The 14,900-nt window shown below is 42.9% G+C and overlaps 1 protein-coding gene across 1 annotated transcript in view; it reads right to left on the bottom strand.

Moving 5' to 3' along the window:
* The window catches only part of LOC134296154 (collagen alpha-1(XXIII) chain-like), a 335,719-nt gene extending 321,955 nt beyond the window's left edge, over window positions 1-13,764 (bottom strand). Inside the window, exon 1 of the mRNA XM_062970311.1 lies at window positions 13,288-13,764. Within this exon, the coding sequence (XP_062826381.1) occupies window positions 13,288-13,557 (270 nt within the window). The 5' untranslated portion in view covers window positions 13,558-13,764. The remainder of the gene's footprint in view (window positions 1-13,287) is intronic.
* Between the last annotated feature and the right edge of the window lie 1,136 nt (window positions 13,765-14,900).

The following is a 14,900-nucleotide window of genomic DNA, read 5'->3' as shown; positions in this document are numbered from 1 at the left end:
TAAGGAGAAAGTAATCTACTTCAATCCATAAGATACAGTAGATCCATGGTATCCACTGATGTTTGGTTCTAGGATCCCCAATGGATATCAAAAATGTGTAAATGCTCAAGTTCCAATACATGCAAAAGCATTCTTGAATGGTATTCCTTATACAGTATTTGAAGTTTGCTTCTGGGATTTTTAAAAATGTTTCGTCAAGCTGTAGATGATTGAATTTGTGGATACCGAGAGTCTACTGTATTATTTATTTTTCCAATCTTTTCAGGGCATCACTCACAAGCAACTAGGACTCATCATTCCACAGACCTTAAAACAATCCATAATCACTGGCTAGGACCCAGAGAAAGAACTGAACCACAGGCACTTTGCTGCATTTCGCTGTTGCCCTGAGGGCAAAGCAAAGCTTTTCCCCCACTGCCAAAGGCAGAAGGAAAGTTAGCTGCTGTTGGAGAAACACATTCACTATATTTCTGTCCTACCAGTGTGTGTGTGTGTGTGTGTGTGTGTGTGTGTGTGTGTGTGTGTGTGTGTGTGTGTGTGTGTGTGAGAGAGAGAGAGAGAGAGAGAGAGAGAGAGAGAGAGAGAGAGAGAGAGAGAGAGAGAGAGAGAGAGAATGTAAAAACTAGTGAAAGAGAAAAAAACAGTATGCAGAGGGTGTCAGAAGGAAGCAATAAAACAAAAGCATATGAATAGATACAGAAAAAAGAGACCAAAAAGACTGAGAAGAGAGGAGTTGTGACAATAGAAGATGAAAAGAGGGTTAATACAATGTGTGGGTTTTTTTTAAAGTGTGAATGGGTATAAGGAAAGTATAAAGAGAGAAGAGAGTGGCAAAGACAGGTATGTCACACCCACTCTCTTTTTGCCAAGGGAATACAAGGCTTTATTATTTTTAAGTCCCATGCTTCTGTCATAAAACACTTCTATATTAAACCCAGCTTCTGCTCAAAACTAAATAACTAAATTGAAGCATACCTCTATACAGCAATAATGAATTTTCAAGGGATGTTTACCATAGCATGTTTACATATAAAGCTAGCCACTAGTCTGACCCTGAGCAATGGTGCAAAACAACTGCCAGCCACACTGACATCATTATTTGGTCATGGCCTGATGAACTGCATGGCATTTCTGCAATTGGGCTTTAGTTTAAGATTGGTATATATATATATATATATTAAACGTTTGTGTGTGTGTGTGCAACGAAAGAAGCAAAGAAAAATGAAGCGATGGAGGGATAAATCCAGATGTGAATACTGGCTAGGCATATACATTAATATAAGAAAACTATAAATACAAATGTACATTCAAATAATTTCTAACTTGTGGCAACGCCAAGGTGTGCACCTATCCTGGGATTTTCTTGGCACAATTTGTTTTGGGAGGGGGACTAACCTTGCATTCATCTGAAGCTGAGAAAGTTTGACTTGCCCAAAGTCACACAGCAAACATCTGAACACTGACAAAAATATACTTTAATTACAGTTGCTATCTGTTCAAAGCACATATCCATGTATGACATTAGGCAGCAGCCCCTTCTGACCATTGAATATGGTGAATGTCTTATATTTCCAGTCTTGGGGTATAAGCCAGGTGGGGGCTAGCCGAGTAGGGGGAGGGACTGGTCAGTGCTTCACTAAAACAAGACAGAAGTTTGTCATGACAAAGGGAGGTAGTTATAAAATTACTGATAAAAGAGACTTCCTGCATCCAACCATGTTGGAAAGTTTCCAAATTTGCATTTTTTAGCAAGAGACCAAAATGTATTGTGGCCATCAGATCCAAGCATTTCTGGATTATAAACATTATATTGATCCATTTCAATCTAGTTTCAGGCCTAATTATGGGACATAGACAGCTTTGGTTAGATAGTGGACGACCTTCACTGGGAACTGGAGGGGGTGTGTGCCCTTGTTGGCCCTGCTGAACCTCTCCACAGCATTCCATGCCCCAACACTGGTATTATTCTGGCTGCTTCATTGTGCTGGGAGTTCTTTTCTGAAGGAATAAATCAGAAGCTGGTGCTGGGAGACTCTTGTTTTATGATCACTGGCTACTGGATCCCTCAGGATTGGGTTCTGTCCCACTTGCTAGTTAGCACATACATAAACTGCAGGGAGAGGCTGCCCGGCATTTGAGGGATTGGTGACATTGCTAATGTAGCTAACACCCAACTCCACTTCAGTCCATGGAAGTTCTTTTAGCTCTAAACTGCAGCCTGTCATCAGTAATGGACTGGATGATGGTGAACAAATGGAAATTTAATTCAGACATGCTAGAGGTGCCCCTGGTCAGTTGAAAATTACATCAGGGAACAGTGATTTAGTCAGTGCTAGATAGGGTTACACTCCCTTGAAGATGCAGGTCTTCAGTATACTCAATTTAACCTAGAACATAGAAGCTCAGGTTTCAGTGGTGGTCCAGTGTACATATGTACAGGCTTATGGACCAGCCACACCTGTTCCCAGAGATGCCAAATCTGACCATGATGACACATGCCTTAGTTACATCCTGTTTGTATTACTGTACATACTCTCTGTGGAGCTGCCTTTGAAGGTTATTCAGAAACCTCAGCTAGTCCAAAGGTGAGCAGCCAGATTTTTAACTGGGCCTGGCTACAGCTTTATTGTGCCTATAAATTTCCAGGCAAAATTTTGGGTATAATCCATTAAGCCTTAAATAAGACAGATCCTGGCTGTCAGCAAAGTAACCAGGAAGAGAGGGGAAAACCTTCCATCCCAACCTCATGCGTCTTTTTCATTCTCTCTGGGCTGAATACAAGTGTTAGTCAATGGGGTCAATCTGTGCTTGCCCTTGCAGCCCATTTCCAAGGTGCCCATCCTAACATATGTTGCTATTGGTTGGCAGTGGGCATGTGTGTAAGTGCCTGGGAGGTCTGCTTTTTCCAGTGACCTTGTAGGTGGTGCCTTACTCCTTCCCCGTTCTCTTTCCCCTTTCAAACCTAATTGAGGCAATACTCAGTGGATACTAGATGGGTGTCTATCCCCCTTTCCCTAACAGCAGAAGTGGGTGGCAAGTGGCAAAACATTTTGGATTCCTGGGTATTCTGAATTTCTGGATAAGGGAAATTAAACCTGTATGTATAAATTTAACTGAAGTGGAAACACAGGATTCAACCACACTTATGATTCATTAAACTCCAAATTGCAGGGATTATCATTTATATTTGTTTTATCTAGTATGCTCTGCTGGTGCTTTTGCCAAATACAGGGTGGGAAAGAATAGCCACATAAAGGCAAAAAAGATTGAATCCCTACTCTGCTTTGACACCATACTAATGCTGTCAGGTTTCAGCTAGATTTTGCTTTCAAGCAGACATTTTAATGATGATATGGATGGTAGGAAAAGCTACTAGTTAAAAGTGTTGTGGAGCTTGAAGGCTGAATCAGAAGGAATGATTAAATCCTGCTGATTTTTACTCTTGATTTTTCCTGCAAATAAACCCCATACTAGATGAAAAGTACAGAATCAGAATCTTTGGATTGGGCCACAATTTGAATGGGGGTGTGTTTGTTTTGTGTTGTTTTTTGAACTTTTAAATACTACTAGAAAACAACAGATCTATTGTGCACAAAACTATTCTGCTTTGTTTTCACTTAAATATTTCTCCAAACTGCACTCATTAACATTTTTACTACAAGTATGAGAACTATGCACTTCGAACTGGAGCTTTTGTTATGGAATAAATATTGCTTCATTCCAAATATGTGAATTTTAAAAATGTCTAGAATGAACTGCATCAGGTATTTTGCAGAAGTTTATGTTAAATAGCAAAAGGGTCCTAATATCATTTCGAGACGAGTTTTTAAAATGGAGGTTTACTTCTGTTAACAAATCCTATGACAACAAAGGGGTTTTTTTACACCTGCCCAGACTCAAACCTCTTCTACACTGCCATATAATTCAGATTATCAAATCACATAATCTGCATTATGTGCTTTAAAGTGAATTATATGAGTCTATGCTGATATATAATCCAGTTCAAAGCAGATAGTCTGGATTGTATATGGCTGTGTAGAAGGGGATTCACCTTTCCTTACTTATCCTTCTCTCACTGAAACAAAATCTTTAGAATCAGCAGCATTAGGAGGAAGATAAATGCTAGACTTGGTGTTGGATTGTACCAGCAATAAGCAATGCAACTAACAAAGCTGGATTTGGGAAAGGCCAGGATTTTACTCTAGTCAAGTTTATTGTAGCCAACTAGCCACATGTTCCTGCCTACAAAAGGCAAGATAAATAGCAACTGTCTCCAGAATCTTTACTGGACATGAACAGCAAAAAAGGGGGAAAGAGAGAAAGCCTTCTTCACTAGTACTCCCAACAGTTATAAAATATAGATTGGTATGTTTGGCTATTACTGTGGAAATTATAAGAAACGTCTAAACTGGTGAAAGAAAGAATGACCCTTGGATGCATTTTGGAATAAGCTTTCAAGTTGTTTCTAGAAGACTCAAAATGGTTTTTTTTCCCATCCATCCAAGGCTTATTGTTAGTTTTGTATTTAAAAACTTTGCTGACACATGTTGAATTTCCTTCCTTTGTATAATTTAGGAACCCATCCCTATTTTTTCCATAGTGGTTTTGCCTCTGATAACAAAATTTCTGTTAAAGAAGCAACAACCAGGAATACATTTGCAGTACTTCGTTAACTGAGATATATCTGTATCTCGTTTTCACTGCATTTGTTTACACCTTCAAAATGATGTACAAAACCTATCATTAAGTATGTGAACAGATAAAATTTACAGACCTTTCAAAGTGTTACGTTTCAGTGTCTCTACTGATTTCCTATGACACAAGTAGAAATGAGTCCATCAGTTTTGAATAAAAGATGCAATTATTTTATTAACACTAGAACAGACGTTCTTAACTAGGGGTCTACGTATCCCTTGGGGGGGGGGGTGTGGAAAGATTTCATACCACCCTGCAGACTGTGAGGAGTTGAATGGTGAGTTTATTGGAATCAGGCCCAGAGAAGCAAGGAGTAGAGTCCTCTGTTACTTGCTGTGACAAATTCACTAAGCATTTTGGAAATTAATTTGTTTATACTCAGAATGTGATACTCCACTTATCACAGAGTCCAGAGTAGGGGCCTAGTGCTCCATCTGGATAGGATTCTTAGAATCAATCACAATAGCTATAACCTGATGACATGGACAAGACACTTGATCCAATTTGGTCCACCACATGTAATCTGTGAAGCAGAGAAGAATGAATTGGGTGGATCCAGAGGTGGTCAGAGTCTGACTATATCAGGAGGAACAAGTGCCTGCCGTCTTGCAGAAGGTTGTGGTTCACCCACTTCTGAGGAAGACCTCCCTGGACCCTGAGTATCAAGCAATGAAGGTATTTCTGCACTAACTCTCTGAATTAGTGGTATCACTGCTCTATATTGTGAGAGAGTTGGAATAAAAATAAATACATGAAAAATAAATGTTACCTTAGGAAAAGAAGCTTGAGTGTGTAGTGGCTAGGCAATTTCAGGCATTCTTAGATGAAACCGATTATTTTGACCCGTTTCCCATCTGGCTGTAGGTCACTGAAACATTCTTAGTCACTCTGCCCCATGACCTATTCTATATTAAAGATATCCTGATAGGATGGATGATAAGACATAAGTGATTCTGAGGCCTGGAAAGTAGGAACGCTTCCTATTCTGAATTGATTTCTAGGTAGATAGCATTGCAGTTCTTTTGCAATTGCAGCCTTGCCTGAATAGGAATAGTTTAGCCATAGTTGTTCATGCACTGGTAATTTCCCAATTCCACTATGGCAGTACAAGGGATTGTCTTTTTTGACGACTGGGAAAGAGTAGCTGGTGCAAAATGCAACATTTGGACTCCTGACCAGAACATCATATAAAATCTTGGTTTAAAAAATTGCACTGGTTGCCAATACATTTCTCATCTGATTTTGAAATACTGGTGATTGCATTGGAATCCATAAATGGCTTGGAGCCACAATATTTGAGAATCACCTTGCTTGCCCAAGAATTTCTGCATATGTATTTCTGCTTAATATGAAATGGGAAGATGTGACACAGGGCCTCATCTGGTGTATCATACTGGTTATAGAAAAAAAAACCTCCAGGAGGACCAACTTACAAGGCTGCATTTTTCTTCTGGTGCCAAGTGAAAACGAGGTTGTTCACAATTTAGTCCTGATGAGTTTTACAGAAATCCTCACAGAGACATGACTGAAAATCTTTAAGCCACCCTAATCAATTTTAATCTGCCTTTTAGCTTGTTAAAGTTTTAAATAGATTTTTCCTCCTATAAAAACATGTTTTATTGTTCATACTGTTTTAAAGTAATCAGGCAGTTTTTATTGTACATTGTACTCAGATTTTAGATAGGGGCAGAATATAAATGTTAAATGAATAAATAACAGTGATGTTGGAGTTTTAAGATCTATAAGAGCAAGTCAAAATTCCTTTAAGTGGGAAATTCCATAATATGTTTTACTGAATTTTTTGATGTGATATTGACAGAAATTGGCACAGATAAACATAAAAATGTGTTGTCAAAAGTTTTCATGGCCAGAATCACAGGGTTGTTGGGTGTTCTCCGGTCTGTATGGCCATGTTCCAGAAATATTCTCTCCTGACATTTCACCCACATCTGAGGATGTCTGCCATAGATGTGGACGAAATGTCAGGAGAGAATACTTCTGGAACATGGCCATACAGACCGGAAAACACACAACAACCCCAAACATAGAAATATCTGCAGTTATTTCCTTCAATTAATTTATCCCTAACCGAGGCATAGCATGCTGGTTCTTGATGGTGCTGTTGTTGTATGCCTTCAAGTTGTTTCTGACTTATGATGCCACTAAAGCAGCGGTTCCCTTTTTTTGACCAGGGCCCATTTAACCAGGGCCCACTTGAACAGGGACCACTTGAACAGAACCACTTTGACCAGGGACCACTTGACTGGGGATCATTCTCCAACATTAGTACCAAAGGGGTTATGAATGAGTTTTTAGTCAAGTTTAGATTTGGTTTAGTTATTTGGAGTGCTGATTCAGAAAATTGCATTGGATAGACCATATCTGCTCTAGTTTCTGATATAGAATATATGCCATCCAGTATTCGCCAACTCCTCACCCACAGAAAACCATATTTAATAATCTAGAGGTAATGTGGTCTTATCCAATGCAATGGTCAGCTCTGCAGAAAGGAGTGGAAATAAAATAAAATAAACAAAGAGGAAGGACGTTCACAGACCGGATTTTGGTTCTCGCGGTTCACTGCTGGGCCATGGCCCACAGGTTGAGAATCACTGCACTAAAGAAAACCTATCACAAGGGTCTCTTGACAAGATTACTTCAAGGGGGAGGGGTGCCTTTGTCTTCCTCTGAGCTTGAGAGTATGATCTTCACAAGGTCACTCAGTGGGTTTCCATGGCCAAGTGAGAATTTAACCCTGGTCTCCAGAGTTGCAGTTCAATGCTTTAAACCACTACATCATGCCGGTTTCCACTGCACACTATGCTATACTATAATATATCAGGCCAGGCTCATTGGCATCACTACAACCCTTTTGAAAACTACATTTTCCAGTGACTACTTTAAACATGATGTGTGGCTATACGGCTCACTAGACATTGGACAACAGTGAGGGAATTTTATTTTCTGGCTTCTTTTCTCTCCCCCATTACTTTCCTTTAGAGCAGCAGCCCTCCATTCAGTGAGCAGGGTGAGAACAAAGATGGAGCTCTTTTCAAGACTGTATTACACCCTACTGAAGAAGAATCCAGCACTTATAATGCTCATTGCTTATTTTAAGTGAGCATTAAAAGAGGTTTAATTTTAAGCTTCCAATATTTATTTATTTATTTACATCACTTTTACCCCGCCTTTCTCCCCGAGGGGACTCAAAGCGGCTTACAATAAATAGGCAAAAATTCAATGCCTAAAAACAATGTAAAAACAACAATTCATATAAAGCAATCTACAAATTTCCAAGTTTGGGCAGCATTTTTGCGGAAGACAGAGCTTTGCATACAGAAGGTCCCAAATAAAATGAAAGAATGATAAGTGATAGTAAAATGGTTGCCGTTGCTGCCTTCAAATCATTTCCAATTTATGGCAGCCCTATCACAGGGTTTTCTAAGGCTTTTTAAGGCTTACCCAATGGGCTTTCAAAGCCAAACATGGATATGAACCCAGGTCCAATACAGTCCTGGTCCAATACTCAAACCAATATGCCATGCTGGCTCCTTTGCCCATCACCACCACTCTGGGTTGACTAACCTTAGCCCAGTGGTTCTCAACCTGTGGATCCCCAGATGTTTTGGTCTACAACTCCCAGAAATCCCAGCCAGTTTACCAGCTGTTAGGATTTCTGGGAGTTGAAGGCCAAAACATCTGGGGACCCACAGATTGAGAACCACTGCCTTAGCCTGTAGGTGAAGTGGCACACGGTGTATGTGTGGGGATAAGAGATTTTTAAGAACCTCTTCTAGAGGCTACTGGAAGGTTTAGAAAATTTAAAAGAAGGATGTTATTTCTTGAAAATTATTAATACTTTTAGACAAACTTTTGTTGTAGGGAAAGTTAGAATATGGAATAGAAAAGGTATCAATTTGTCTAAAAATAGACAATCAATTAACAAAACTAGGGGTGTTTTTGTAGGCAACCTGTTTATTCTCAACTAATCAACATGTTTTAATTTCCTGACACATCTGTCAGAAGTGCAATACAAGTTTCCTTTGGGACAAGGACGGATAGGTCAGGGGAAGGTCTCCTGGGAGAAATGCTTGCTCCTCGATGACAGGCTGTTCTTGTCCATAAGAATTCTTCTATGCACTCATTTGAGATCTCTATGACGGTGGCTTCACCTAGAGAGGCTCTCTTGGAACATTTTGTGCAGTGGGAGAGCGAGGCATTGATACAACAGGCTGCAACACAGCCTCCTTCAGAGTTCTCCTCTTTCAGCTAGCATGCCACCACTGATCTCTCCTCACATCTACTCCCTTCTTTGGCACCATCATGCAGCCGCTAAAAATAACAAGCTGGCAATACAGAAAATAGGCAACATTATACCATTTGCTTCCCCTAGGAAAGAGTTGCATCAAAAAGAACGCCCATGGGTTATGGGTGTCTCCTCCAGTGTTTTCTGTCAGTTATCTGTATTGTTCAGATCCACCAAATCAACCTGTGGCTGACATACCTGGGCAGAATCAACAGGCAACCTTATAAATGTGTATGCATAAGTATTGTTGTGTTTGCATTTGTGTTCTTTCTCTGTTCAATTTTTAATTTAAAATGTTGGGGGAAAAATATGGGGAGGTAATTTATTGGAGTTTATTTCTGTTCTATAGATTGGAGTGTGGCCCTCCAGATGCTGTTGAAAGTAGAAATGTAGAGTATAGACTAAATGAATGAATGAATGAATGAATATGCACCAAGTATAAAATCCAAAGTACTAATAGAAATGTTCTGCTTATAACAGAAGAGTATTCTCTAGGATACATTGACAAGTTATCCTGTCACAACGAATGGGTCATGAAGGAAATATGCCTGAGAACTGTTGGACAACTGTCATATATTAATGACATCTCTGCCATAACAACTTGACTGTAGGAATACGAGCAAGCTGCTCACACTGACCACAGCTGCTTACATTTAATGAATGATGTTTGTCATTCTCCGGGACCTAGATCTCAGAGATCCAGTCAAACTCTGTTATTCTTTTCTTTGCTGTTCACAATCAACACTGAGCTGAACGAAAAGCAAGTATTTAGACACTGTTGTCAGGTGGTGCCTCCTGGTCCTATTTAAGAATTAAGCAATTTCATGCCAATTTTCCAGTAGTAGAGATATATCTACATAATGAGAAACATCATGGCTTGCCTACCTCCTTTTACATTCATTTTGGGTAAAGTATCCACAACCAAACACTTCTGAACTGTCTTTCATTCTCTGTATGCCAAGACTAACTGACAGACAAATAGTGGGTTCTTAATGAAGCTTTAGTCTGGAAACACAAGACTGAAAGGTATATGGCTTAGATAAGTGGAAACAGCTGTAAGTTCCAATGTCTTGTGGACCAAAAGGCTTTAAGTGCTATGCATATTAACTAAAACTACCTTCTTGATTACCATGTTGGCTCTGGATGATGAGATTTGTAGTACAACACATCTGCAGTGCACCAGGTTAGAGAAAGATGATCTCAAATGACTTGTCATGTGTAATTCCCTAACTTTCCTGACATGAACTTTCACATCTGCTTCCTGAGCTGACATGTTAGTTTGTTACACCGAGAAAAAAAGAATCCTGTGGCACGTCAAAGACTTCCATATGTATATGGCTTGAGACTTCATGACCTCTAACTCACAAAAGCTTGTGCTATAATAAGTAAATTAGTCTTCAAAACTGCTATAAGTACCATTTTTCTACATCAATCATCTCCCAAATTAATATGGCCATCAAGTTTTGTCCAGAGCCTGTAAAGTTTTACATGTTTGGACAATAACTCGCAAAATTCTCCAGGCAACATAGTGAGCAGTTGTAGGAGTTTGGGAGTTGTAGCCCCCAAATTAGGTTTTCCCTGTTTTGACTACATACAGCACAACTTGGTTGGGCAATGAAAACATAGTACAATGTTTGGTACCGCCTTTCCATACAAATCTTAATAATAACCTACACATGGCTTCCAGGACACAGGACACAATCTGTAAATGTTTGCAACTCTATATGAGAATCCTTAGTGACATGTAAATATTTTTTTTACATAAACTTTGATGTAAGGCTATTCCTATTCTGGGAAAGGCTGCTGTAATACTTCTTATCTTGAGCAGTCTTGTTTATTTTATGGGCTTTACAAATCCTACTGAATAGGATGACTGCAACAAATTTCATTTGTTAGAGCCAGCATGGTGTAGCGTTTGATTGTTGGACTCTGAGAAACTGGCATTTGACTCCCAACCCAGCCATGGAAACCCACTGGGTGACCTTGGGCAAGTCATGCTCCTCAGCCTCAGAGGAAAGCAATCCCAAACCTCCATTGCATTGGATTTGTCAAGAAGACCCTGTGAGAGAATTGCCCTGTGAGAGAATCAGTCAGAGTTCACATGAAGTCATATAACAAAAATAATAAGAGGGATTTCAGCACTCCACAGCAGACTTAAACAACTTCAAAGCACTTGTGAGTATCGAAAGGTAGACCCAACCATCCATGCTCAGTTTCAAAAGTGAAAAGTGCCTGTGAACAAAGCCTTTCCAGAGATAAAACAGCCTCTTTTTTGGTGTGGGAACCCCCTTTCTTCTTAATCCCAAATATATTGCTATCTCTGGGATATGATCACAACAACTTGCCCATGCTCAGAAGCACTCATCAGCTCTATGCTTAAAGTGTTGTTGAAGGCTTTCATGGCCAGAATCACTGGGTTGCTATGAGTTTTCCAGACTGTAAGGTCAAGGTAAAGGTTTTCCCCTGACATTAAGTCTAGTCGTATCAGACTCTGGGGGTTGGCGCTCATCTCCATTTCTACGCCAAAGAGCCGGCGTTGTCCGTAGACACCTCCAAGGTCATGTGGTTGGCAGAGTGATACCTATTGATCTACTCACATTTGCATGTTTTTGAACTGCTAGGTTGGCAGAAACTGGGCCTAACAGTGGGAGATGACCCCGCTTCCTAGATTCGAACCACCGACCTTTCAGTCAGCAGGTTTAGCAGCTCAGTGGGCTGTATGGCCATGTAAATAAAGAACAACAGAAAACAGGGAAATTCCAGACATGAAACAATCTGGGCCAGCTAACACCTCCCAACAAAAGATTCCCTCAGGCAGGAAGCAGTCAGGCTTTGAATCTGCAAGGCCATTAAATGCTAATCAAGGTGATCGATTGCAACATTAACACTTGCCTCAAATAGACAAGAGTTCTTTCTCTCACCCTGGACTTTCCACAGATATATAAACTCCATTTGCCTAGTTTTCAACAGACCTCAAAGCATCTGAGGATACCTGTCATAGAGGTGGGCGAAATGGCAGGACAGAATGCTTCTGAAACATGCCCATACAGCCCAGAAAATGCACAGCAACCTAATGCTTAAAGCGTTTTCCAAATTCTGGTATTCAAGGGACTTTTGGACTTCAGCTCCCAGAATCCCTGATCACTGGCCAAGAGAGCAGAAGCTGCTGGAAGTTGAAGTCCCAAAACTTGAAGGATTCGAATTGGGAAATCACTGCTTAGTAGACAGTTTTGCAATCTGGCAATGGGGTGGTGGGTGGGGATTGTACTTCGCTAGATCCCTTTGAACCAATTGTTACACATCTCATCCAAACCTCCTGCCAGAGAAATGTCTGAAGAGTGAGAGGGGCCAAAGGATCAGGATCATGTTGTGAGCTGAACTCCCTGGAGGAGAAAGTATGCAAGAAAGAGTTCACCACTGGGAAAAGCCGGAGAATCCCTTCGCTGCAGAATGCAGCTTGGCACCACTTGAACTGCCATGGCTCAATGCTTTAGAACAGGCATGGGCAAACTTCGGCCCTCCAGGTGTTTTTGGATTCCAACTCCCACAATTCCCAACAGCCTTCCGGCTGTTGGGAATTGTGGGAGTTGGAATCCAAAAACACCTGGAGGGCCGAAGTTTGCCCATGCCTGCTATAGAACCCGTGAGTTTAGTTTAACAAGGTCTCTTGCCATCTCTTCCTCACTAAACAACAACCCCCTGGATTGCACAGCATGGAGCCATGGCAGTGCAAGGGGTGCCAAGCGGCAGAAGCAGCCGAAGAAGTGTCCCCACCCATGGGGTCCCTTGCGACTTCTGCCCGGGCCCCTCCCGGAGGCACCTGCGAGGGAGGAGGAGGAGGAGGAGGAGGCCAAGCTGCGGCCTCAGCAGATCTAAAGTTCACGCCGCCGGGAGAGACGCTCCGCCCCGGGCTCCACTTTGAGGTGCTGCAGGCGAGGTCTCCCTGACGGATTCCCGGAGCCCAGCTCGGCTCTGCCCTCCCCTGCCGGCCCATAGGCTGAACCTCCTTGTCCGCTCACACCTCTTGCTTTCTGACAAATGGGACCTAGAAGGAGTTGTGGATGGTCTGGGACGGCACTCCGAATGTGTGTCTCTCTTTAGAGTGAAAAGAGACCCCCAAGAGCCATCCAGTCCAACCCCATTCTGCCACAACCAAAACCCTCCCGACAGATGGCCATGCAGCCTGTTCCAACACCACCACCCCCCAAGACTCTCCGAAGCAGCAGGACATCCCCCAGAATGGAAGTCTGTCTCTCTGTCTCTGTCTCTCTGTGGCCTTGACTCACCTCCCGCAGAAGCTCGTCCACCTGAGGCTGGAGGGCGGCGAGCCAAGGCTGCCCTGCGAGCGGGCTCTCTGCGGCGGGGCTCCGTCCGGCCACCAGCTCCTCCTCGAGGGCCAGCAGCCGGCCCTGCAGCCGGGAGGTCTTGGCGCTGAGGAGGAGGCAGGCGCCCACCGAGAGCAGCGAGAAGAGCAGCGAGAGACCCACGGCCACCCGGCCCAGCCCTCCTCCGCTGCCGCCGCCGCCCGCGGGGGGCTTCTCCCGAGGCTCGCCCATGGCCCGAGGAAGAGGAGGAGGACTGAGTCGCCGCTCTCGACTTCAGGGAGCGCTCCCTCTTCTCCTTCTCCGTCCGCGGCGTCCCCTTGCCTCAGCTCCTGGCAGCCGGCTGCTGAGAAAGTGGGGCAGGAAGTTTGGGAAGCGTGGCCTCTTTCCCTCGCATGGCCCTCCAGCTGTGCGGGGCGGGGAAGGAGGCAGGCAGGGAGGGAGGGATGGGGAGGGAGCCAGGCCGGGAGGTGGGTCGCAATGGCTCTCCCCTCGCCGCCTTGGCAGGGAAGGAGGGAGATCCTCGGACCAAGGCTGCCCCTCCGCAGGGATGCCCAGACCCAGCCTCCTCCCAGGGCCGGCGGGAACGAGGCCAGGCAACCCCAGGCAAGATGGAAAGGTCTGTCGCCTTCGCTGCCAAAGAGGGCTGGTGCCTCACCAAAGGACAACTCCGAGCAATAAGGCATGGCTAGTAAAGGGGTATCAAACAACTGCTCTAATTCATTGTAGATCAGGGATGGGCCAACTTGGGCCCTCCAGGTGTTTTGGACTTCAACACCCACCTTTCCTAACAGAAATGTTGGACCACTCTAACAACCACAATGTCAGACTACACAGAGAAGTCACTGAAATCCACAACCATGTGGACAATTTCAACAGAAAGGAGGAAACCATGAAAATAAACAAAATCTGGTTACCAGTATTTAAAAACTCTAAAATCAGGACAGTAAATAAGGAGCAACACTAAAAAAGGGAATTCCAGACAAGAAATAATCAGGGCCAGCTAACACCTCCCAACAAAGGCTCCCCTCACCTGGCAGGAAGCAGCCAAGTTTTGAAGATGCAAGGCCATTCAATGCTAATCACCGTGGTCAATTGCAACAGTCACACTTTCCTCAAACAGACAGCTCTTTCTCCCACCCTGGACTTTCCAGATATATAAAAATCACTTGCCAAGTTTCCAACAGACCTCATAACCTCTGAGGATGCCTACTATAGATGTGAGTGAAACGTCAGGAGAGAATGCTTCTAGGCCCGGGCTGTGGCGCAGGCTGGAAAGCAAGCCAGCTGCAACAAATCAACAAATCACTCTGACCAAGAGGTCATGAGTTCGAGGCCAGCCCGGTGCCTGCATCTTGTCTCTGTTCTATGTCATGGCATTGAATGTTTGCCTTTATGTGTGCAATTTAATCCGCCCTGAGTCCCCTTCGGGGTGAGAAGGGTGGAATATAAATGCTGTAAATAAATAAATAAATAAATAAATAAATAGAACATGGCCATATAGCCCGGAAAATTCATAGCAACCCAGCCAGTAGGCTGTTAGGAATTGTGGGAGTTGAAGTCCAAAACACATGGAG

This window comes from Anolis carolinensis, chromosome 2 (assembly GCF_035594765.1).
Source record: "Anolis carolinensis isolate JA03-04 chromosome 2, rAnoCar3.1.pri, whole genome shotgun sequence".
Lineage (NCBI taxonomy): Eukaryota > Metazoa > Chordata > Lepidosauria > Squamata > Dactyloidae > Anolis > Anolis carolinensis.
Note: the sequence above shows the minus strand (reverse complement) of the source record. Positions and strands in the feature narration are given on the sequence as shown.